This window comes from Mobula hypostoma, chromosome 1 (assembly GCF_963921235.1).
Source record: "Mobula hypostoma chromosome 1, sMobHyp1.1, whole genome shotgun sequence".
Taxonomy (NCBI): domain Eukaryota; kingdom Metazoa; phylum Chordata; class Chondrichthyes; order Myliobatiformes; family Myliobatidae; genus Mobula; species Mobula hypostoma.
This window is the reverse complement of record NC_086097.1, coordinates 64,264,748-64,290,559: the sequence shown is the minus strand read 5'-3', so window position 1 is coordinate 64,290,559 and position 25,812 is coordinate 64,264,748. Positions and strand designations below refer to the sequence as shown.

Genomic DNA, 25,812 nt, shown 5'->3' with positions numbered 1-25,812 from the left:
TGGCATACTATGTGGCGAAAGAACTAGCTAAATTGTACTTAATTCTGACTGAGGAAAGAATCCAATTATTTTGTCTTCTGGTGAATATTTTAATGAAAATATTATTAATTGTTAATTAAAGTTGATGATTTGATAGCTGTGACTTGACTATTTTTTTCTTTAATGTCTCAAATGAGATTAACTGTTTCAAATCAGCATATCTTAAGTTTTTATGTTCCTACCTTGCTTTTTAAAAGGCATTTATTTGTTTTGAATTTATGTAAAGCATTAATATTTAATACTTAATATGTGAAAACTGTTTAAATAAGGATTCTGATGTAAAACTTTTCTGTTCAACATATGTTTTTCATTAGATGCAGTTACTTTTGACCAATTTTTACTCATTTGCTAACATTATGGAAATCTTATGATGCCCTTTGTATTTGTCTTCAAAGGAGCTTGTAATTAAGAGCATTTTAAAGTCAGCAAGGGAAGAACCTTCAGGGCCAGCTAGGTATGTATTTCCAAATGATGACAATTGATTATACAAGTTTTCCATCAATGTGATGCCTATTTTTTAATGGCAATAAAGGGATAGGGCATAAAAAGCTATTTCAGACATATTATGATTACTATGTAACACCTCCCAGTAAATTACATTAGCTTTTGAATGAAGTTCCTCCCATTCAGTCCAACTGCTCCAGAGAATACAATGGGCAATACTTGCTAATCAAAATCACTATCAATTCAATTGGCTGTAGGTTCATTTGGAAAATTTGTTTTTGAGCTTGTATGATAACTTGTTTATGGCTCTGAGTTATTTTTGAGTGATGCTACTTTTATTTAATATAGAGATACAGCATTTTAAATAAATACTATATCATGCTTTGTGAGCCATTTTAGATGGAATGAAGCTGAGAACTCCAAGGAAATGAAAATGAATCTGTATGTCCAATTCTCTCATAAAATCTTTATTCTAAATTAACTTTTTAAAAGAGAACTTTCTGACAAAGTCAGTATTTACTACACATCCCTAACTACTCTTCAAAAGGAGAGAGTGAAGGGCATCCTCAAAAGGTGATCCCTCAAAAAGGCAGCGTCCATCATTAAGGACCCTATCGCCCAGGACATGCCCTCTTCTATCGCTATCAGGGAAGAGGTGCATGAGCCTGAAGAGAGAAACTCAGCGCTTCAGGAACATCTTCTCCCCCACTGCCATCAGATTTCTGAATGGGCAATGAAGTCATGTACACTACCTCACTTTTTTTCTTTTTTTCCCCTCCCTTTTTGCACCTCTTCAACTGTGCTGTAAATGATGTTCCAGTTTTTTAAAAAAGGCCGTTGATAATGAGGGAACAATAATATATTTCCAACTATTATCAAGTAACTAGATGAGATGTGACAACGTTAGACACCTATTAAACTGGCCACTGAGTGTATGTTCGTAGGCTACTACTGCTGTAACCCATCCACTTCAACGTTTGACGTGTTGTGCGTTCAGAGATCTTCTGCACAATACTGTGTAACACATGGTTATTTTAGTTACCGCCACCTTCCTGTCGGTTTAAACCAGTCTGGTCATTTTCCTCTGATCTCTCTCAGTAACAAAGCATTTTCGCCCACCAAACTGCTCACTGGATTTTTTTTTTTGGTTTGTTTTTCACTCCATTCTCTGTAAACTCTAAAATCCCGGGGATCAACAGTTTCTGAGATGCTCAAGCCACCCCGCCTGGCACCAACGGTCCACAGTCAAAGTCACTTAGATCACGTTTCTTCCCTATTCTGATGTTTGGTCTGAACAACAACTGAACCTCTTGACCATGTCTACATGCTTCTATGCATTGAGTTGCTGCCACATGTGATTGGCTGATTAGATATTTGTATTAAATAAGTGGGTTGTACAGGTGTACCTAATAACGTGGCCACTGACTGTATGCTGGGTTAGAATGGCTGTTTATTTAGCAGAGCCTTGTCAGGTTCTATAGATTTATAGATTCTCTCAAAAGTGAAGGTGGAGGAGTATGCCTCATGATCAACCCCTCTTGGTGCACAAATATATCAGTGGTGTCCCAATTCTGCTCACCAGGCCTGGAATATCTCGCAGTTATGTGTCGTCCATTTTACCTACCATGGGAGATTTCCATGATCATTTTGATAGTGGTATACATTCCATCTCAGACCAATGTCAATCAGGCTTTAGATGATCCCAGCGATGGGATCAACATGCACGAAACAGCGCACCCTAACGCCTTCATCATCGTTCTGGAGGATTTTCACCAGGCCAGCCTGAAAAATTCACTAAACACTTACCATCAACAGATCGCTTGCAATACCAGAAGAAACAACACACTGGACTATTGTCACACCACCATCAAGAATGCCTACTATGCAATTCCATGCCCTCACTTTGGAAAGTCTGATCACTTGGCTCTACTTCTACTCCCCGAGTATAGGCAGAGACTAAAGACTGCAGCACTAGTAATGAGAACCAAGAAGATATGGACAAGGAAAGCACAAGAGCGCTTACAGGACTGCTTTGAATCAGTGATCTGGACCATATTCAGGGATTCATCTTTGAATCTGGATGAATATGCAGTTCTAACCAACTTCATTAAAACCTGTGTGGATGAGTGTGTGCCTATAAAGATTTGCTATACATTACCAAACCAAAAGCCGTGGATGAACCAAGAGGTATATTGGCTGCTAAGACTAGATCTGTGGCATTCAAGTCTGGCAACCCAGGTCTGTACCAGAAAACCAGGTATGACTTGCAGAGGGCTATTTCAAGGGCAAAGAGACAATTTTGAACGAGGTTGGAGGTGACATCAGATGTACGACAACTCTGGCAGGGTTTGCAAGACATTACTTCCTACAAAGTGAAACCCAATAGCATGAATGGCAGCAATGCTTCACTACCAGATGAACTCAACGCCTTCTATGCCCGATTTGAAAGGGAGAACACAACTACAGCTGTGAGGATCCCTGCTGCACCTGATGACCCTGTGACCTGTGTCTCAGAGGCTGATGTTAGGCTGTCTTTAAAGAGGGTGAACCTCGCAAGGTGGAAGGCCCCGACGGAGTACCTGGTAAGGTTCTGAAAATTTGTGCCAACCAACTAGTGGGAGTATTCAAGGACATTTTCAACCTTTCACTGCTATGGGCAGAAGTTCCCACTTGCTTGAAAAAGGCAACAATTATACCAGTGCCTAAGAACAATGTGAGCTGCCTTAATGACTTATCACCCAGTAGCACTTACATCTACAGTGATGAAATGCTTTGAGAGGTTGGTCATGACTAGACTGAACTCCTGCCTCAGCAAGGACCTGGACCCGCTGCAATTTGCCTATTGCCACAATAGATTGACAGCAGATGTGTTCTCAATGGCTCTTCACACGGCCTTAGACCACCTGCACAATATGAACACCTATGTCATGATGCTGTTCATCGACTTTAGCTTAGCATTAATACCATCATTCCCACAATCCTGATTGAGAAGTTGCAGAACCTGGGCCTCTGTACCTCCCTCTGCAATTGGATCCTTGACCACAATCTGTGTGGATTGGTGATAATATCTCTTGCTCGCTGACAATCAACACTGGTGCACCTCAGGGGTGTGTGCTTAGTCCACTGCTCTACTCTCTCTATACCCATGACTGTGTGGCTAGGCATAGCTCAAATACCATCTATAAATTTGCTGATGATACAACCATTATTGGTAAAATCTCAGGTGGAGACAAGAGGGCGCACAGGAATGAGATATACCAAGTAATTTAGTGGTGTTGCAGCAACAACCTGGCACTCAACGTCAGTAAGTCGAAAAGGCTGATTGTGGACCTCAGGAAGGGTAAGACGAAGAAACACATACCAATCCTCATAGAGGGATCAGAAGTGGAAAGAGTGAACAGTTTCAAGGTCCTGGATGTCAAGATCTCTAAGGACCTAACCTGGTCCCAACATATCGGTGCAGTTATAAAGAAGGCAAGACAGCAACTATACTTCATTATGGTATGTCAACAAAAACCCTCAAAAGCCTCTATGGATGAACTGTGGAGAGCATTCTGACAGGCTGCATCTCTGTCTGGTATGGGGTGGGGGGTGGTTTGCTACTTCACAGGACCAGAAGAAGCTGCAGAGGGTCATAAATTTAGTTGGCTTCATCTTGGGTACTAGCTTTCAAAGTACCCAGGATGTCTTCAAGGAGCAGAGTCTCAGAAAGTCAGCGTCCATTATTAAGGACCCCCAGCACCCAGGGCATGCCCTTTTCTCATTGTTACTATCAAGTAGGAGGTACCGAAGCCTGACTGGTGCAAAGTTGTTAATAATGTAGTAGGTTCAAAAATTGCCACAAAAAAATAGAAGTATCCTTTTGACGATCTAACAATTATTTGTCATCAGTTCATCTCTGTTTATATAAGGCATCTCATTTCTTCAGCTGTTACTTTTGGAGGTTTTTTAACACCTTAGTTTTAAAATATTTACTTTTTTGACTTTGCCCTTCTGGCTCACTTGCCATAACCAATGCTATCATATCGGGCAATAGAGCATAATCTGGCCCAATCGTGTTGATACATAGTAGCTTGTTAAATTTGAAATTACGTAGACACACAGTACAGATTAAGGTAATTTCTAAAGGAAACATCTTCACCTGTTAACCTCACGTGAAAATTACTCATGCTCCATTTAAGACCGAGTATATAAGATTATAATAGGCATTACAATCTTTTTGTTTTTGCAGATGTGTTGCACTTTGCAGCCTTGGCATTTGGCTTTGTGAAGAGTTAGTACATGGCACTCATCATCCTCAAATCAAAGATGCTCTAAATGTAATTTGTGTGACCTTAAAGGTAAAACATATTTCCATAATTTTATTATGACTCATCTTTAAAAACTAGATTTTCAGGACCATAAACTTGCTATCATGTATTTACAGTTCCCAAACAAAGCTGTGGCACAAGTGGCTTGTGATATTTTACATCTATTGATCAATTATGTGGACAAGCTCCAGAATTATCCACCAGATTCTCCGAAAAAGATACTTGAGGTAAAAATGTACTACTTTTATTGATTGGAAAAGTGATATCTTGTAAAATATTCAGTTGAAGACTGTAGCCAATAAACTTATGTGATATACCTTTCATTATATGGATGTTCTTATTTGCTTGGGGATAATATTTATGTTTATGGTGTTTGTAACAGGAAAATAATAGAAAGTGCTTCAGTGATAAACAGCCAAAAATTAATACTAAAGCAAAAAAAATTACACTACCAAAAGTATGAAGTTTTAGTCGGATGGTAAGATATAATAGGAAGAGTTTATATGATTGTTCAAGATGTAATTCCACATTTTAAGGCTTAGACTTCAAAAGACATACTCGCAATGGATAGTGGAAGGAGATGGGAATAGGAAAAAGCATCATCCTTGGATGCGGCAAACAGAATTGCTTGAATTGCCCAAAAAACGTTTATATAATGGCTAGTATTGTGCCCTTGGGTAAGAGTTCAATTCCTTAAGTGGCTATTTTTGTGAGTGCCTTATTTCTAAAATCTTAACATCTTTTAATGTCTCAAACATTCCAATTTATCTTAATGTTTTGAATCCAAGTTATTTTGGAGAAATGAGTTGGTTGACAAGAGAATGTCACATTTTATGGCAAGATTAGTTTCAGCCATGCGATGATACTTTTACTTTATCATGCTCATTTACTTATCATTATAAGCCTGGGCATAAGGTGTGGAGATCCTGAGATGCCCAGTCATCAAGATCCCCCTTTCGGCTTCACCAGTGTAATCCAAAGGCAATATGCAGCAATATGTTTGACACCAGCTTGGCTGCAGGATCAGCCGGAAGGATGTACAATGACATCCAGACACCTTAGGTGCTCCACTCTGGATTTGGTGTCTGGATTTACTTAGGTTGCCTTCATCTCTCCCAAGGTTTCCCGCAGGGCAGTGGGGCTATTTACCCGTAGCTGAGGGTCTGGTTCACGAGCACCAGGGCGTGTCCACTCACTGGTGGGCCTGCGTGCTACGTGTGCAGGAGCCAGATCTCCTCCCCTTCCTCTGTAGTTCAGCCTGAGTCTGAAAGAAACAATAGTAGTGTTAGAATGGACATACACCATTTATCCCTTTAAGCCTGTAAGATCACGTAGAATTCCTGTCCAGTGCCGTCCAGAGCCTACCAAGTGCAGGGCCTCAATGATATGCTATCTAAGTTTCACAAGCTCGGCTTGATTAACTTCCTCATCTAGTCCAGGTAAATGTAGCAACAGTGATTGCAGTGGGCTGGATCCAGCTCCATTACAGTAGGCTGGCACGCACACATCATGGTTTAATCTCCCCCCACCTTCTTGCATTGACTTCTCATCTTTCTTTCCAGTCCTGATGAAGAGTCTTGGCCTGAATCGTTGACTGTTAACTCTTTTCTATAGTTGCTGCCTGGCCTGCTGAGCTCCTCCAGCATTTTGTGTGTGTTGCGATCTCTTACCATTTTCCCAGGAGAGGACTTGTGTTAGTCTTGTGAAATATAATGCTTTCCAACCTCTTTATTTTTTCAGTTTCTGGAAATCTTGTCTTCTTTTTGGATAACTAGGTGAACTTTTCTTTTAGCGTGAACTTGTCTCCTTTTTGAATAGATTTTGATGGCAACAATTACCTACCTATTGCCAGGCACTGAAGTATCCCCACATGAACAAGATAAAAGGGTAAGTATGTGTTGTGTAATTATGAGTAAGTAGGGTAGGAGTTTAGTATGTTTGCAAGACATAGCTTTTATTAATTTTCTTTTTTATAACCTGCACTTAACAGCTGGTAGTGTCTTTATTGCTGTGCCTTTTGGACTGGTGTATGGTGCTGCCTTTAAAAACATTGCTGCAAGTTGTCCAAGCTGCAGGACAAGATAAGAATAATTCAGACAAATCTATTCTCAGTTGCATTTACAAGGTAAGCATTAGTATAATTTGCATGAAAAAATGTATTTGTATTTGCTTTATGATTTTTATTGAATCAAGGAACAATCTGTAGTATTATAGTAAAACTGAATGAACAAACTTCTACAGCACTTGTAGACCTTTCTCCCACTTCTTCTCCATAGCCGCCACTCTGAATCTGTTCACATGCTCCAGGGCCAGGTGCACATTCACACAAGTCATTAAATTAATTGGATCCAGTTTTCCAACTACATTGGTGTTGGAGTGGAGGTGGAGTTTGATCTGGTGGGGAGCTATACAAACTAATCAGATTCTTTCTGGCTTGGTATCCAGCATGATAAATTCGTTCAGTTTAAAGTGAGGAAGTGTCAGGTTATGCACTTTGGTAAAAGGAATCAAAAGGCAAATTATTATCTAAATGGAGAACGACTGCAAATGAATGAAGTTCAGAGGGATCTAAGTGTTCAAGTACATCACAAAAATTTAGCAGACAGATCCAACAAGCAGTTAAAAGGCAAACTGTATAGTAGTCTTTTCCAAGGGATTGCAGTTTAAGAATGGCAAGTTTTTGTTACAGTTGTACAATGTATATTGGTAAGGCCTACTTGGAATACTTTGCACAGTTTTGGAGCCCTGTGAGCATTTATAACTCACCTAACTCTTAAAATATGTTTGTAAGGATAGATTTATTTTCCTGATTAACCAATTAAAACCTAAAACAAAATCACTCCTGTGTCCTGCCAAAACCAATTTTGAAACTACTTTTTTTTTCTTTTCCACAACAAAAGCCCTGCTGACATGAAGTGCTGTGGTCATGGACTTTGCATGAGTTGAGAGGTTAATTGACACTGTAAATAGGCCTTATTTTGCAATTTAATGGTATAATCTGGAAGGAGTTGATGAGAATGTGGGAGAATTAAAACAGGATTAATGTAGATAGATGTTTCATGCTTGCCACAGGCTCAGTAGCCTGATAAGCCTTTCAAAGTTTTATATGATGCTATGATTCTGGGTGCCTTTCAAATATACATTAAATGGATTATTGACTGATCTTTGCCTTTCTGTGGGATGCATTTATCAATGACATGGTTGATGAGAAAAGTAAGGGCATGTGGAAATTTAGGAGGAATAAATCAATGTTAAGTCTGCATGGAAAAGAGAAGTTTTTACCAAAAAAGTAATCGACCTACACAAATACCTATGAACATACAAACTAACACCAAGAATAGGCCTCTTGGTCCCTTGAACTTCTACTATTTAATAAGATATTAGCTCATTTGAATGTAACCTCAACTCTGTTTTATCCATATAAGCATGATAAACTTTTTCCTCTTTGCTTATCATGTAGCCTTGTTACTCAACCTGTACCTTAATACTTAAGAGTTTGTTCCATAGATTCTGGGCCCTCAGCAAAAAATGATCTGGAAATGGACATAGTAGTGAACCTATCAACTTCCACCTTAAATACACCCAATGATCTGGCCTCCATAGCCATCTGTAGCAACAAAATCTACAGATTCACCACCCTCTAGCTAAAGAAATTATGCCTCATCTCTAATCCAAATGGAATCCTATTCTGAGGGTGTGCCTAGAGTCCACCACCATAGGAAACATCCGCTCCACATCCACTGTATCTTGGCCTTTCATCATTTGATAGGTTTCAATGAGATTTCTCCCTCATTCTTCTAAATTCCAGCAAATACAGGCCCAGAGCCATCAATCGCTCCTCATACAACAACTCTTTCATTCATGGAATCATTCTCATGAGCCTTCTCTGAATCCTCCGCAATGTCAGCACATCCTTTCTTAAATAAGGAGCGTGAACTGCTCGCAATACTCCCAACTGAGGCCTCACTAGTACAGCATGAGGACTCCCAGGTCTATTTGCAACTCGGATTATTGAACCTGGCCACCGATTCTCTTTCGTCTATTCTGCTTGTTATTTTCTCGAATAATTCCAACAGATTTGTCAGACAAGACTTTTCCTTGAGGAAAAATGCTGACTCTGGCCTATTTCATCATGTGCCTCCAAGTACACTGAGATCTCATTCTTAACAACCAATTCCAATGTCGTCCCAACCACTAAGGTCAGACTAACTAGATTATAGTTTCCTTGATGATCTTGAAAGATCATTACTAATGTCTCAATCTCCTCAGGCCATTTTTTTTTTTTTTTAGAATGCTGGGGTGTAGTCCATCTGGTCCTGGTGACTTATCCACCTTCAGACCTTTCAGCTTCTCAAGCACCTTCTCCCTAGTAATAGCAAATGCACTCACTTCTGTCCTGTCTCTCTCGAACTTCCAGTATACTGCTAGTATCTTCCACAGTTATTTAGTTTGTTCACCATTTCCTTGTCCCCTATTACTACCTGTCCAGTGTCATTTTTCCACCATCCAGATATGTACTCTTGCCTCCCTTTTATTTTTTATATATCTGAAAACACTTCTAGTATATATTCTTTGATATTATTAGCTAGCTTACCTTAATATTTCATCTTATCGTTCCTTATGGCTTCTTAATAGTTTGTTGTTTTTTTTAAACTTCCAAATCCTTTAATATCCCACTAATTTTATGCCCCCTCATTTGCTTTTGTTGTTTTTGACTTCCCTTGTCAGCCACCGTTGCATCATCCTTCCTTTAGAATACTACTGCTTCTTAGGGATGTATCTATCCAGTGCCTTCCAAACTTCTCCCAGAAACTCCAGCCATTGCTGTTCTGCTGTCAGCCCTGCTAGTGACCCCTTCCAATCACCTTGGCCAGCTCCTCTCTCATGCCTCTATAGTTCCCTTTACTCCACTGTAATGCTGATACTTTGTTTCAGTATTCAACAGTGAAAAGGACCTTGGTAATTGTAGGAGTGACTTAAAACAGACTGAAACACTTGAGTGTATAGATATTAAGAAAAAGGATGTGCTGAAGCTTTTGAAAGGTATTAAGTTAAAGAAATCGCCAGGACCAGACTAGATATACCCTAGGCTACTGTGGGATGCAAGGGAGGGGATTGCTGGCCCTCTGGTGATGATGATCTTTGCATCATCAATAGGGACGGGGACAAGTACCAGAGGATTGGAAGGTTGCAAACGTTGTTCCCTTGTTCAAGAAAGGGAGATGAGATAACCCAGGGAATTATAGACCAGTGAGTCTACATCAGTGGTGGACAAGTTGTTGGAGGAGATCCTGAGAGGCAGAATTTATGAGCATCTGGAGAGACTTAATCTGATTAGGGATAGTCAGCATGGCTTTGTCAAGGGCAGGTCATGCCTTACAAACCTGATTGAATTCTTTGAGGATGTAACAAAACACATTGAAGTTAGAGCAGTGGGTGTGTATATGGATTTCAGTAAGGCATTTGATAAGGTTTCCCATGCAGGGCTCATTCAGAAAGTAATGAGGCATGGATCCAAGGAGACCTTGCTTTGTGGATCCAGAATTGGCTTGACCACAGAAAGCAAAGGGTGGTTGTGGGTGGTTAGTATTCTGTACGGAATAGTGGTGTTCCATAGGGTCGTGTTCAGGGACCCCCTCCTTGCGATTTTTATAAATGACCTGGGTGAGGAAGTAGAAGGGTAGGTTAGAAAGTTTGCTGATACAAAAGTTGGGGGTGTTGTGGGTAGTCTGGAGGGTTGTCAGAGGTTACAGCAGGACATCAATAGGATCCAGAACTGGGCTGAGAAATGGCAGATGGAATTCAACCCAGATAAGTGTGAAGTGATTCATTTCAGTAGGTCAAATTTGAAGACAGAATATAATATTAATGGTGAAACTCTTGACAGTGTGGTGGATCAGCGAGATCTTGGGGTCCATGTCCATAGGACACTCAAAAGCTGCTGCGCAATTGACAGTTTTGTTAAGAAGGCGTATAGTGTGTTGTTGTTTATCAACCATGGGATCAAGTTCAAGAGCCGTGAGGTAACGTTATATAGCTGTGAGGCTATATAAGACCTTAGTTAGATCCCACTTGGAGTACTGTGTCCAGTTCTGGTTACTTCATTACAAGAATAATGTGGATGTTATAGAGAAAGTGCAGAGGAGATTTACAAGGACGTTGCCTGGATTGGAGAACATGCCTTATGAGAATAGGTTGCGTGAACCTGACCTTTTCTTCTTGAAGCGATGGAGGATGAGGGATGACTTGATAGAGGTGTTTAAGATGATGGGAGGCATTGATCGTGTGGATAGCCAGAGGCTTTTTCCCAGGGCTGAAATGGCTAACACAAGGGGGCATAGTTTTAAGGTGCTTGGAAGCAGGTATAAGGGGGATGTCAGAGGTAAGTTTTTCACACAATGAGTGGTGGGTGCGAGGAATGCACTGCCAGTGAAGATGGTAGAGGCGGATACAATAGGGTCTTTTAAGAGCCTCTTGGATAGGTATATGGAGCTTGGAAAAATAGAGGGCTGCGCGATAGGGAAGCTTCTAGAGTAGATTACATGTCGGCACAACATTGTGGGCCAAAGGGCCTGTAATGCGCCATAGATTTTCTATGTTTTATGATACATCCAACTATATCTTCTCCCTCTCAAATTGCAGGGTGAAGTCTATCATGTTATGATCACTGCCTTCTAAGGGTCCCTTTACTTTAAGCTCCCTAATCAAATCCAGTTCATTACACAATACCCAATCCAGAATATCTTTCCCCTAGTAGGCTCAACCACATGCTGCTCTAAAAAGATACCTCATGAGGAATCTATAAATTCTCAATCTTTGGGTCCAGCGCCAACCTGATTTTCCCAATCTACCTGAATATTTAAATCCCCCATGTCTATCATAGCATTGCACTTTTGATGTGCATTTTATATCTCCCGTTGTAATTTGTAGCCCATATTCTGGCTACTATTGGGAGGCCTGTATATAACTCCCATCAGGAGTCACACACCTCATTGGTTTTGTCAGCTGCTTGTTTGAAGACAAACTTTGTGCTAAATGATATAGCTTCTGGAAATTTTTTCCTCAACGAGTCCAATTTGATCAGTCCCGAAGAATAGAAGTAGATTTTGCCAGTGTGGCAGATGATGTCATCAGTCTGAATTCAATTAAAGCCATGAATGACCATTGCCAAGTGTTATTCAGGAAACCAGATACTACTTTAGTAAAGCACAATGATTATATTTTATTGGAAACTCAGATTCTGTTCAGATTGCTGCTGAGCAATGCATAATGTTACATTACTTAAAAAAACATGTTGTTATGACATAGTTTTGCTGGTTTAATGCTTAATACTTCATTGTCGCCAAACTATTGATACTAGAGCGTACAATCATCACAGTGATATTTGATTCTGCGCTTTGCACTCCCTGCAGTACAAATCGATAGTAAATAGTAAAAATTTAAATTATAAATCATAAATGGAAAATAGAAAGGAAACATAAGGTAGTGCAAAAAAAACCGAGAGGCAGGTCCGGATATTTGGAGGATAGGCCCAGATCCAGGTCAGGATCCGTTCAGCAGTCTTATCACAGTTGGAAAGAAACTGTTCCCAAATCTGGCCGTACAGTCTTCAAGCTCCTGAGCCTTCTCCCTGAGGGAAGAGGGATGAAAAGTATGTTGGCTGGGTGGGTCGTGTCCTTGATTATCCTGGCAGCACTGCTGATGACCATAATTACTTGAATTAATTTTTTAGCCATGACCAGTTCCAAAGACTGGTTCCAACTTAAATTACAGTAACCTGATCTCACAATGCTGTGTACAGTACTCCATACATCAACACTATACTGCTATCCTCCCACCTGCAATCTGCATTGACTTCTCTTCCTCTTTTCCCCCAAAAACAAAGTCTTGAACCTGCCAGCTTTGGTAGATTCTACTTTCTCTGAGCATCATCAGTTGAATTTACAAATGGGTTGATGGCAGTGATAGACCTTAACTTTAGTGTTGGGTAAGTTATTAGATTCAGAATCAGGCCTAATATTACTGACATATGTCATGAAATTTGTTGTTTTGTGGCATTAAAAAGCATATACTAAAAAATAAATTAGTGCAAAAAGAGAGAGGAAAAAATACTGAGGAAGTGTTCATTATCCATTCAGAAATCTGATGGTGGAAGTGAAGAAGCTGTTCCTGAAATGTTGAGTGTGTGTCTTCGGTCTCCTGTACCACCACCTTGATGGTTAGCAATGAGAAGAGAGCAGGTCCTGGGTGATGGGGGTACTTAGTGATGGATGCTGCCTTTTTGAGGCATCACCTTTAGAAGGTGTCTTAGACACTTGGGAGTGTAGTGCCCATGATGGAGCTGGCTGAATTTACAACTCTCTGCAGCTTTATCTTTTCCTGTGCTTTTGCCCCTCCAGAACAGACAATGATGCAGCCAGTTAGAATGCTCTCCACAGTACATTGTAGAAATCTGTGAGTGTCTTTGGTGACATACCAATTCCCTTCAAACTCCTAATGAAATATAGCTGCTGTCAAGCCGCCTTCGTGCGTCATTATGTTGGGCCCAGGATAGATCCTCAGAGATGTTAATACTCAGGAACGTGAAACTGCTCATCTTTTCCACTTTTGATCTCTCGATGAGGACTGGTCTGTTTTTTTTTGACTTACCCTTCCTGAAGTCCACAGTCAATTCCTTGATCTTACTGACATTGAGTACGAGGTTGTTGCTGAGAGAATGGAGCAGTGGGCTAAGCGCACACACTTTGGATGTGCCAATGTTGACTGTCAGTGAGGAGTGGATGTTATTTCCAGTTCGCGCAGACTGTGATTTTTTTGGTGATAAAGTCAAAAGATCCATTTGTAGAGGGTGGTATAGAAACCCAGGTTTTGGAGCTTTTTGACTAAACTTGAGGGTATGATTTTAGTGAAGGCTGAGCTGTAGTCAATAAGCAGCAACCTGGCAGAAGTATTACTATTGTCCAGGTGATCCAAGACCAAGTAGAGAGCCAGTGACATTGCATCCACTGTAGCCCTATTGATAGCAAATTACAGAGGGTCCAGGCTCTTGTTTAGATAGGAATTGTCTGGAGCTATGACCAATCTCTTGAAGCACTACATCACAGTAGATGTGAGTGCCACTGGATGATAGTCATTGAGTCAGCTCACCCTGCTCTTCTTGGGCACTGGTATGATTGTCGCCCTTTTGAAGCAGGTGGGAACCTCTTACTATAACAGAGCAAGATTGAAGAAGTCCTTTGACGTTCCCGCCAGTTGGTTGGCAGTTTTCAGAGCCCTATCAGGCACACCATATTGGCCTGACGCCTTGGGAGGGTTCACCCTTTGAAAGGTGTTTTGACATCAGCCTCCAAGACCGAGATCACAGTGTCACTGGATGCTGCAGGGATTCGCATTGACGTAGTTTTATTCTTGCTTTCAAAGCGTACATAAAAGATGTTGAGCTCATCTGGGAGTGAAGCATCACTGCCATTCATGATGTTATGTTAGGTTTCACTTTCCAGGAAATAATAGCCTGCAAACCTTCCCATTGCTGATGTATATCGGATTCTATCTCTAACCTCAATTGGAATTGTTTTACTGCTCTTATGATAGCCTTCTGTAGATCTACCTGGATTCTTGTCCACTGGCCTTGAATGCCACAGATCTAGCCCTCAGCAGTGTACAGATTGTCTGGTTCATCCATGGCTTTTGATTTGGGTATGTTAAGTATATTCTCGAAGGCACGTTCTCATCCACACAGGTCTTGATGAAGTTGGCCGCTAGATGTTCTAAGTCAGGTGAGCACGACTGAGACAGAACTCACATTTGTGCACCAAGGTGAATTAATCATAAAGCATACTCTACTTCCTCTGCCTTTAAAAGCTGAGCTGTCCTGTGTTTGTGGAGAATGTTGAAGCCATCGAGCTGCAGCACAAATCCGTCATCGGAGAGGATTCTGAAGGATAAGATATGCGTATATCTGTAATGACACATGGCTTTGTGCCTGGGAGATCATACAAACTTGATTGAAATATTTGATTAGGTAACCAAGAAATTTGATGAAACCAGGACAGTAGACATGGTTTAATAAGTACTTTAGTGAGGACTTTGATATGATTCCATGTGATGAGCTGCTTTGGAAGTTTAGATCGCATGGTATCCTGAGAGTGCTGCCTAATCAGATACACAATTTGGCTTGATGGTCAAAGGTTGATTCGCGGACTTGAGGCCTGCGAATAGTGGTGTGCCTCAGTTCTGTTACTTTTTGTCATTCATATTAATAATTTGGATAAGAATGTACAAAACATGGTAAGTTTGCAGATGACACTAAAATAGTTTGTATAGTGGACAATGAAGAAGATCATCAAAATTATAGGGGGTTCTTGATTAGCTGAATAAGTGGGCAAGTGATGGCAAATAGAGTTTCATTCAGTTAAGTGTGATGTTTGGAAAGTGAAAACCCAGTAAGAATTTTTAAAGTGAACAGTCGCGCCTAGATGGAGTGTCAAAGAACAGAGAATCAGAATCAGGTTTATTATCACTGCCATGTTCAATGCATAACATAATATAGAAGAGTAGAAAATAATAAGAAATAAGTAAATCAATTACAGTATACGTATATTGAATAGATTTTAAAAACATGAGCAGAAATACAGTGTATTCAAAAAAGTGAGCTAGTGTCCAAGGGTTCAATGTCCATTTAGGAATCGGATGGCAGAGGGGAAGAAGCTGTTCCTGAATCGCTGAGTGTGTGCCTTCAGGCTTCTGTACCTCCTCCCTGATGGTAACAGTGAGAAAAGGGCATGCCCTGGGTGCTGGAGGTCCTTAATAATGGACGCTGCCTTTCTGAGACACCGCTCGCTGAAGATGTCCTGGGTAGTTTGTAGGCTAGTACCCAAGATGGAGCTGTCTAGATTTACAACCCTCTACAGCTTTTTTTGGTCCTGTGCCCCCCCCCCCCGCCCGCCCTATACCAGACAGTGATGCAGCCTGTCAGAATGCTCTTCACGGTATATCTAGAAGTTTTTGAGTGTATTTGTTGACATGCCAAATCTCTTTGAATTCCTAATGAAAGGCTGCTGTCTTGCCACCTTTATAACTACATCGATATGTTGGGACCAGGTTAGATCCTCAGAGATCTTGACACCCAGGAACTTGAAACTGCTCACTCTCTCCACTTCTGATCTCTCTGAGGATTGGTATGTGTTCCTTCCTCTTACCCTTCTGGAAGTCCACAATCAGCTCTTTTGTCTTACTGACTTTAAGTGCCAAGTTGTTGCTGCAACATCATTCCACTAGTTGGCATATCTCACTCCTGTACGCCCTTTCGTTACCACCTGAGATTCTGCCAACAATGGTTGTATCATCAGCAAATTTATAGGTGGTATTTGAGCTGTACCGAGCCACACAGTCATGTGTATATCGAGAAGAAAGTAGAGGACTAAGCACACACCCCTGAGGTGCGCCAGTGTTGATCGTCAGTGAGGAGGATATGTTATGACCAATCCGCACAGATTGTGGTCTTCCGATTAGGAAGTAGAGGATCCAATTGCAGAGGGAGGTACAGAGGCCCAGGTTTTGCAACTTCTCGATCAGGACATAATTCACTGGAAGTAGAGTCACAGGTAGACACAGTGATAAAGGCTTTTGGCATGCTCGCTGTCATCAGTCAAGGTGTTGAGTATAAAAGTTGTGATGCAGTGGCGTTGGTTGTGAAGGAGATTGTTCAGACTACACGTGAGAGTGCTGTATAAACTTTTGCTTGCTCGGTTATTAAACTGGAAAGAGTGTAGAAGAGTGAGTTAGTGATTCTTGGCACAAATCCAATATTTTGATATCAGTTGACTTTCTTTTACAAACATTTGTAGTTGTCTTAATTATATTATTATTTATCTTTAAAAGCAATTGTCTTTGGCTCTAAGAATAGCTGTCTTCATATTATGAGCCAGTTAATTTTTCTACATGACAGAAAAACCACAAAAGAAGGGATTACTTACTACTTTACACTTTGTTTCCTGTGTTTGTTTACTTGTGAATAAAGATTATTTTTTTCTTTTCTTTTTAAATCTTTTTATTGAATAAGTATACAAAAAGGTAAGCCATATAAACATTAATACAATGTTAAAATATAATAAAATTACAGAAGGTATCAATACCAAAAAAAATACTACAAACAATGTAATTTAAACATAAGAAACCAAGATAACATAATAGTATACTAAATTTTATATATATATATCAATAGAAAAAAAGAAAAAAAAACCCCAAAAAAAACCCACCGTGCAACTAACTAAAAGCAAAGCAAAGCAATGGGCTAACTTGAAACCAAACAGAGTTAAACTTAAAATCACGTCCTCAATCCCGACCTCCATTAAAAACAGTGGAAAAAAAACAAGAAGGGTATATATTACATTAAATGAAAATATCGAATAAAAGATCCCCAAGTCTGTTCAAATTTAAATGAAGAATCATAAAGGTTACTTCTAATTTTCTCCAGATTCAAACATAATATCGTCTGAGAGAACCAAAAAAAGGTAGTTGGAGCATTAAGCTCTTTCCAATGTTGTAAAATACATCTTTTCGCCATTAAAGTAAGAAATGCAATCATTCTACGGGCTGAAGGGGAAAGATTACTAGAAATTTTAGGTAGTCCAAAGATAGCAGTAATAGGGTGAGGAGAGATATCTATATTTAATACCTTAGAAATAATATTAAAAATGTCTCTCCAAAAAGTTTCCAAAGTAGGGCAAGACCAAAACATATGAGTTAAAGAGGCTATCTGCCCCGAACATCTATCACAAAAAGGATTAATATGCAAGTAAAAACGCGCTAACTTATCTTTGGACATATGTGCTCTATGAACAACTTTAAATTGAATTAGGGAATGTTTAGCACAAATAGAGGAAGTATTAACTAATTGTAAAATCTGCCCCCAATCATCCACAGAAATGGTAAGCCCCAATTCCTGTTCCCAATCTACCCTAATCTTATCAAATGGAGCTTTCCTAAGTTTCATAATAATATTATAAATCATAGCCGATGCACCTTTCTGACATGGATTAAGGTTAATTATCGAATCTAAAATATATGTAGGAGGAAGCATTGGAAAGGAAGAAAGTATAGTACTTAGGAAATTTCTAACTTGTAAATATCTAAAAAAATGTATTCTTGATAAGTTATATTTATTAGATAATTGTTCAAAAGACATAAGGGAACCATCTAAAAATAAATCCAAAAACCGTAAAATACCCTTAGTCTTCCAAGTTTGAAAAGCGCGATCCGTAAAAGAGGGAGGAAAAAATATGTTACCTAAAATAGGAATCGCTAACCCGAATTGATTAAGATCAAAAAATTTTCTGAATTGAAACCAAATACGCAAAGCATATTTAACTATCGGGTTAGACACCTGCTTAAGGCATTTCGAATCAAAAGGGAGAGAGGAACCTAAAATAGAGCCAAGTGTATAGCCCTGAACAGATTGTAGTTCCAATGCTACCCATTTAGGAATAGATAGTATATCCTGGTCAAGTAACCAAAATTTCATATGTCGAATATTAATTGCCCAATAATAGAATCTAAAGTTAGGTAATGCTAAACCTCCATCTCTCTTAGCTTTCTGTAAATGTATTTTACCCAGTCTCGGATTTTTATTCTGCCAAATAAATGAAGAAATTTTAGAGTCAACTTTATCAAAGAAAGATTTTGGAACAAAAATTGGTAATGCCTGAAACACATATAAAAATTTTGGCAAAAAAAACATCTTAACTGCATTAATACGACCAATCAAAGTTAAATATAAAGGAAACCATTTAGATGAAAGTTGAGTAATATGGTCTATTAATGGTAAAAAGTTAATCTTAAATAAATCTTTATATTTACAAGTAATTTTAATCCCAAGATAAGAAAAATAGTTATCAATCAATTTAAATGGAAATTTATAATATAAGGGAAGATGTTTATTAATCGGAAAGAGTTCACTCTTACTAAGATTTAATTTATAACCTGAAAAAGAACCAAATTGTGCTAATAACTCTAAAACAGCAGGAATGGATTTCTCAGGATTAGAAATATATAAAAGTAAATCATCAGCATAGAGTGATAATTTATGGGACTTTAATCCCCGAGTTATCCCAGTAATACTTGAAGATTCTCGAATGGCAATTGCAAGAGGTTCTAATGCAATATCAAATAATAGGGGACTAAGAGGACAGCCTTGTCGAGTACCTCGAAAAAGAGGAAAAAAAGGTGAGTTTAAAGAGTTAGTACGGACCGAGGCTACAGGGGAATGATATAACAGTTTAATCCAGGATATAAATTTCAAGCTAAAATTAAACATTTCAAGCACCTTAAATAAATAAGGCCATTCTACTCTATCAAAAGCTTTCTCGGCGTCTAAAGAAATAACACACTCAGGAACATTTTGTGAGGGAGTATAAACGATATTTAACAATGTACGAATATTATAAAAAGAGTAACGACCTTTAATAAAACCCGTTTGGTCTTCCGAAATAATAGAAGGAAGTACTTTTTCTAGTCTATTTGCTAATAACTTAGAAAAAACTTTAGAATCAACATTTAATAGAGATATTGGTCTATAAGATGCACATTGAGCAGGGTCTTTATCCTTCTTTAAAGAATAAAGATTATTTTTTACAGCCACTTTTATTATTCTTCCCACTTGATTAAAAAAAAAATAGAGGTTTATTTTCATGATGGATTCTCGCTACTTAGGTTAGCGTTCACTTGTTTCATTTGCAGTGATTACTATTGATCCTAACTATAAATCCTTGTGTTTTTTTTTCAATAGGTGCTGCATAGCTGTGTGTACGGAGCTCAATACTTAAGTAATCCTAGATACTTTCCTCTGAGCTTGTCAGATCTAGCTTCTGTTGAATATGATCCATTCTTACATTTGGAAAGCTTGAAAGAACCAGAGCCTTTGCACTCTCCTGACTCTGAACGCTCATCAAAACTCCAAACGGTCACAGAGGGTATGTACTAAAATAAGCCAAGAATAGTGTTTTCAGAACTGCAAAAAAAACAGTAGGATTGTCCAGTGTGTTTTTTTTAAGCTATCAACTTAAAAGCCATTTATTTAAATCCCATTAAGGCGCCTCTTGAAATTGAAAATTTGTATTTAAGAAAAGCATTTCTGGATGAACAAATATTGCTATCTTTATGTTGCCTGCAACTTGAGAACAATAAGAATGAATCTTGTCAACGGCAAGTTAAATACACTGAATGTATTTTAAATAGTAAAATAGGAAGAAGCATTTTAATGTATGACACAGTTGTGCAGATCATTTAATTCTTCCTCTACTTCAGACCAAGGGACAAGTATTCTTCAAATTTAGTTGCAGCAAAATAGATTCATATGTTTTTCCATGGCATTGTCTGCTAGCAAGACTCAGGTGCTGAACTTCAAACATCTGAAAGAATTTTATTCAAAAAAAATCATCAGATGGGAATATTGTTATTTATTCAACAGTTGTACTGATATTAAAAATAGTTAATAGTTTCACTCTGCTTACTCCCTCTTATCTTTACCCTTCTTCCTCTTTCTCTCTCCCCCCAGCTTAATTACCCCATTCACCCATCAACAATACATTTGCTAACTAACCTCTTTTGTTAAAGTAAAAATTCATCCGACAATGCCTTTTTCTGTTATCTTCCCTACAATATATCTGTGCTTCTCCAACAATTCTGACCTCATGAGCAACTCTCATCATGGATGTTGTATCTTTGGAAGCCATGCTTTAAAATGTTAAATCCCTAGCCTCTGGAATTCTCTCCTTAAATCCCTCTGTCATTTGTATATTATTTTTAATATACTTTTTAATCAGGATGATTTTCTGAAGTGGCTCTGTTAGATTTTGTTTGATAATGTTCCTGTAAACACCATGAAATGCTTTGCCACTTGTCTGCTCTATGTACAGTTTGTTTTTACTTCCAAACATAATATCTATCTTTACCTGGAAGGGCCCACTAGGGCCAACCTTTCCCACAAAACCTTCTTTGATCTGTGCGATGTCTGACTTCACCAGTGTTCACAGATCTGCATAAACAATATTTTTAAGGTTCAAATTTGTTTATTATTTCAGGTAAGTGAATTATAGTAACTTTCCTCTCCATCCCTCTCGCTCTCTTTGTTGAAGTGAATGAAATTGCTGAACATGCAGGTTTTAACTCCTGGAAATCCATATGAATTTGGCAGTCTGGTATTTCTATACAAGGCTGTGATGCAACCAGTTAGGGTACTCTCCACAATGCATCTATAGAAGTTTGTCAAATGATCAATGACATTCTAAGAAAGTAGAGCTATTGTTATGTCTTCTTTGTGAGACATCTATGTGCTGGTCCCAGGACACATCCTCTGATATGTTAACACCAATGAATTTAAAGCTACTGACCCACTCCACTTCTGCTCCATTAATGAGGACTAGCTTATGGACCTCCAGCTGCTTCCTGTAGTTAACAATCAGAACTTCTGGTTTTGTAGATATCGATTAAGAGGTTGTTGTTGTGGCACCATTCCACCAGACTTTCAATCTCCCTCTTGCATGCCACAAGACCATAACACATAGGAGCAGAATTAGGCCATTTGGCTCGTTGAATCTGCTTCATTATTTCATCATGGCTGATCCATTTCCCTCTCAACCCCATTCTCCTGCCTTCTCCTCATAGCGTTTTACACCCTGACTTATCAAGAACCTATCAACTTCTGCCTTAAATGCACCCAATGACCTGACCTCCACAGTCACCTATGGCAATGAATTCCACAGATTCACTAGCCCCTAGCTAAAAAAATTCCTCCTCATCTCCATTCTAAATGCATGTCCCTCTATTCTGAGTCTGTGCCCTATGGTCCTAGACTCCACCACCATTGGAAACATCCTGTCCACATCCACTTTATCTGGGCCTTTCAACATTGGTTAGGTTTCTATGAGATTCCCCCTCATTCTTCTAAATTCCAGCGAGTACAGGCCCAGAGCCATCTATTGCTCCTCATACAAAAAGCCTTTCATTCCTGGAATCATTCTTGAGAACTTCCTCTGAACCCTCTCCAAAGTCAGTACATCCTTTCTTAAATAAGGGGGCCAAAACTGCTCACAATATTCCAAGTGAATACTCTCCTCTGTCTTTTTAAAGACTCAGCATTATATCCTTGCTTTTATATTCTAATCCTTCTGAAATTAATGCTAACATTGCATATGCCTTCCTCACCACTGACTCAACCTGCAAATTAACCTTTGGGGAACCCTGCATGAGGGCTCCGAGGTCCCTTTGCACCTTGGACTTTTTTAATTTTCTCCCCCTTTGGAAAACCTTCTATGCTTTTATTCCTTCTACCAAAGTGCATGGCTATACAGTTCCCAACACTGTTCCATTTGCCTCTACTTTGTCGTTCTCCTAATCTGTCCAAGTCCTTCTGCAGCCTCCCTGCTTCTTCAGCACTTCCTGCCCCTCCTCCAGGTTTCGTATCATCCACAAAGCCATCATCCAAATCATTGACATACAACATAAAAAGCAGTCCCAACACTGACCCCTGCAGAATCCCACTAGCCACCTGTAGCTAGGCTCCCATTATTCCCACTTTTTGTGGACTGCCAATCAGCCAGTGCTCTATCCAAATTAGTATCTTTCGGGTAATACCATGGGCTCTTATCTTGTTAAGCAGCCTCGTGTGGCACTTTGTCAAAGGCCTTCTGAAAATTCATGTATATAACATCCACCAATTCTCCTTGCCTATCCTGCTTATTATTTCCTCAGAATTTTGTCAGGCAAAATTTTTCCCTTAAGGAAACCATTCTGACTTTGACCTATTTTATCTTTTGCCTCCAAGTACCCCGAAACCACATCCTTAATAATCGACTCCAACATCTTCTCAACCACTGAAGTCAGGCTAACTGGCTCTGATTGGGACACAACAGTGGTGTCATATGCAAACTGCACTTAGCCACACAATCAATGTGAATAGAGCAGGGAGCTAAGCTCACAGCCCTGTAGTACACCTGTGCTGATGGTGAGTGTGGAGGAGATGCTGTTGCCAATCTGTACTAACTGGGGTCTGCCAGAGAAGAAATCAAGGATCCAGTTTCACAGTGAGGTATGGAGGTATCTTTGATCTTGGTGATGAATTTTGAGGGGATGATAGTGTTGAATGCCGAGCTGTAGTCAATCAAGAGTATGCTGATGATTGCATTTTAATTGTCTAGAGCTGAGTGAAGGGATTAAAAAAAAAATGGCATCTGCTATTGACTTGTTACGATGGTAGGCAAACTGGATCTGGGTTACCACTCAGATAGGAGTTAATAGACTTCATGACCAACCTCTCGAAGCACTTCATCACAGTTGATGTAAGTGCTTCTGGATGAAAGTCACTGAGGCAGGTTTCCATGTTTTTCTTGGGAACTGGTATGATTAACGTTTGATCGAAGCAGGTAACAAAGACTTCCAAAGTGAGGTTGAAGATGTCCATAAACACTCCAGTTAGTTAATTAGCACAGGTCTTCAGGACTTGATCACGTATGCCATCCGGGCCAGATGCTTTTCAAGAATCATCCTCCTGAAGGACGTTCTTATGTCAGTCTCAGAGACTGAGATCACAGGGTTGTCCGGGACTTTAGAGGTTCATGAAGTTGCCTCCATATTTGGTCTAACATGTCAATTAGGGAGTATTTGGGTGTGGCAGTAAATCTAGCCTTGACGGTGAAGCCTACATCCGGTTTATGAACAAAGGAAAAGCTTTGGTAAAACTGGTTTATGTATTGCCAACCTTTCATCACGGGTTCTAAATCAAAAAGCTCCTTGCACATTAAGACTGAGTACCTTCACCAGAAGCAAAGGTGCAGTTCAAGGAGGTAGCTCAGGAATTCTGAAAAGTCTCTAGGGATGGGTGATACCTTGCCAGTTGCCACACTCAGTAAATAGGTAGAAATTGTAAAAGATCAACCTTGCTGTTTTAAATGGTATAATTATCTTGACAGACCTTCTATATTTTGTGTGCTTTTGAAGTAGCAGTTAGTTTTAGGTCTGTTACTTTTTTCCCCATATCTCCCCCCCCCCCTTCCCTCTCCCCCATAAGCCCCTATGGAGACATAAGCAGAAAAAGTATCATAGAAAAATATATGATGGAGTAATCATTTATAGACTGAGAGCAGAGAAGGTTTAAGGAGAAAATGACCCTTGGTGCTTGATTTTACTTTAAATCTCTTGTTTACTGAAATTTCATTTCCTTCAGTGAAATGCATTAATTTTCAAGTCAAGTCAAGTAACTTCTGAATTTTATTTTTTTTCTTTGAATTGTATTCCAAATGTCAGTTTGAATTTTGAATGTTGATAAAGCTCTTCTGGTTTACTAATAGAAATTTTTCAGTCTTACTAGATTTGGCTAATAGATTATGTATGCACTTATAATGCAGCCTGTTTAACAAAGTTTCCAAAGACGTTTAATAAGCTGCTGTAAAATAAGGACAGAGCATAAGAATCAAGCTTTATGCAGGTGAGATGTAATTGAGATGGTTTTGGTGGTGAGAAGTATATCCTTTTGGCTGAAGAGGTTAGAATTAAAAGCTATAAACCACGGGTAAGGAACAGATCATTTAAAAATGTATGAAGAGAAGCTTCTTCAGAGGATGGTGAATCTTTAGAAAACGTACTTCCAAAGAATTGTAGAAACTAAGACATAGTCATGGAAGATGTATATAGTAGTAAAGCTGAAACATAAATATCAAAAAATATAAACAGTAAAAGGCATAAATGTTTTTTAAAAATCCTTGTATGTTGAAATGTTTGTGTGGGAATTGTAACAGTGCAGGCTACAGCAAAGGGTTAAATTGCGAACATAAATAAGGCAGGGGGAAACAAGGATGTAGCGCCTAAGCAGCTGGACAGATACAGATTAGTCACAATTATTGAAAAGCAACATAGCCTTAACTGGCTGAATAAAGCATTCTTGGTGCTAAATTCATCTTGTCATTTTACCGTAAAGTGAATTATTTTGCTCTGTCTGTTGAGGGTCTCTCATTGTTTTATTTTCTTAAAATTCGGGTAGTTTGCACTGGATTTTTTTGAAGAAAGCCTATTTCTGGGGGATTATTTTTAAATACTGTTTTCAAAAAAAATAAGATGGTCCTTTCTTCAATTTGTTTAAATCTTAAGGCAAAGTTGCTGATAAATTCTTTAAAATTCAAAGTTGTGACAATTATTTTCATCCAAAATTTTGCAACAAAATGAGTGGTAGTTTCCCATCTTCTAAAATAGTCAATTCTTACCAAAATACATGTAAATATGGCAGTGTTTCCCGGAATCTACCAGTTTTGGACTCATTTTAAATTTGCTGTCCTTTCAAAAACTGAAGTTATTTTCAGTCATTTGCCCGAAGTTTGTCATCAAAGTGTTCTTAAATAAACACAAAAAGTAATTTTATCTTTGAGGTCTGTTAAATATTACATGATTCTGTTGTCAAATAATCTCATTTGTTTTAAATCTTAAATGATTCAAAATATCTTTTAGTTTCCTTCGGCTTATTTTTATAATAGACAAAATGTATAATTTTGAATCTTACATTTTTGCTTTAAATATAAAATGCATTTAATGTATATGTGAATAACTGGGTCTTTTGTCTAGATAGAAAAAAGATCCTAATGTCCAGAAGCAAACAAAAAAAATTGAAACAGATGAGTTCAATATCTCTCTGATAGGCTTTAGGTACTGCTATTCACTATTCATACTGAGTTTCCTTAAGGGCAACAAAATGATATTACAGATTAGATAAATGCTGAGCCCTTTTGCTACGTGCTAACAGCAGGTGATTTTTCTTGCCCATGGCATCTACGTGATGCTTTTCAGAGGAAGAAAATTACTTACCATCATTGCATTGTCCAAAGCATGTTTCATTCTTTTCAAGCAGTTTGGAACCTTTGGTGAAGTGCCAAACTATTCTAAACATAGCTGTTCCTAATAAGCTCAGCATTAGATTCAACAAGCTTGATTGGTGGTTGTCAGTAGGATAAGAGGTAATTACAAAATACAACAGCAA

General features: G+C 38.9%; 1 protein-coding gene across 9 annotated transcripts in view; it reads left to right on the top strand.

Moving 5' to 3' along the window:
* Nucleotides 1–25,812, top strand: part of ralgapa1 (Ral GTPase activating protein catalytic subunit alpha 1) — a 220,530-nt gene that overhangs the window by 122,764 nt on the left and 71,954 nt on the right. For all 9 annotated transcript variants that reach the window (XM_063049877.1, XM_063049870.1, XM_063049896.1 and 6 more), the window contains 6 exons: nt 435–493; nt 4,715–4,823; nt 4,910–5,020; nt 6,612–6,680; nt 6,784–6,918; nt 19,579–19,762. In XM_063049877.1, the coding sequence (XP_062905947.1) occupies nt 435–493; nt 4,715–4,823; nt 4,910–5,020; nt 6,612–6,680; nt 6,784–6,918; nt 19,579–19,762 (667 nt within the window). The remainder of the gene's footprint in view (nt 1–434; nt 494–4,714; nt 4,824–4,909; nt 5,021–6,611; nt 6,681–6,783; nt 6,919–19,578; nt 19,763–25,812) is intronic.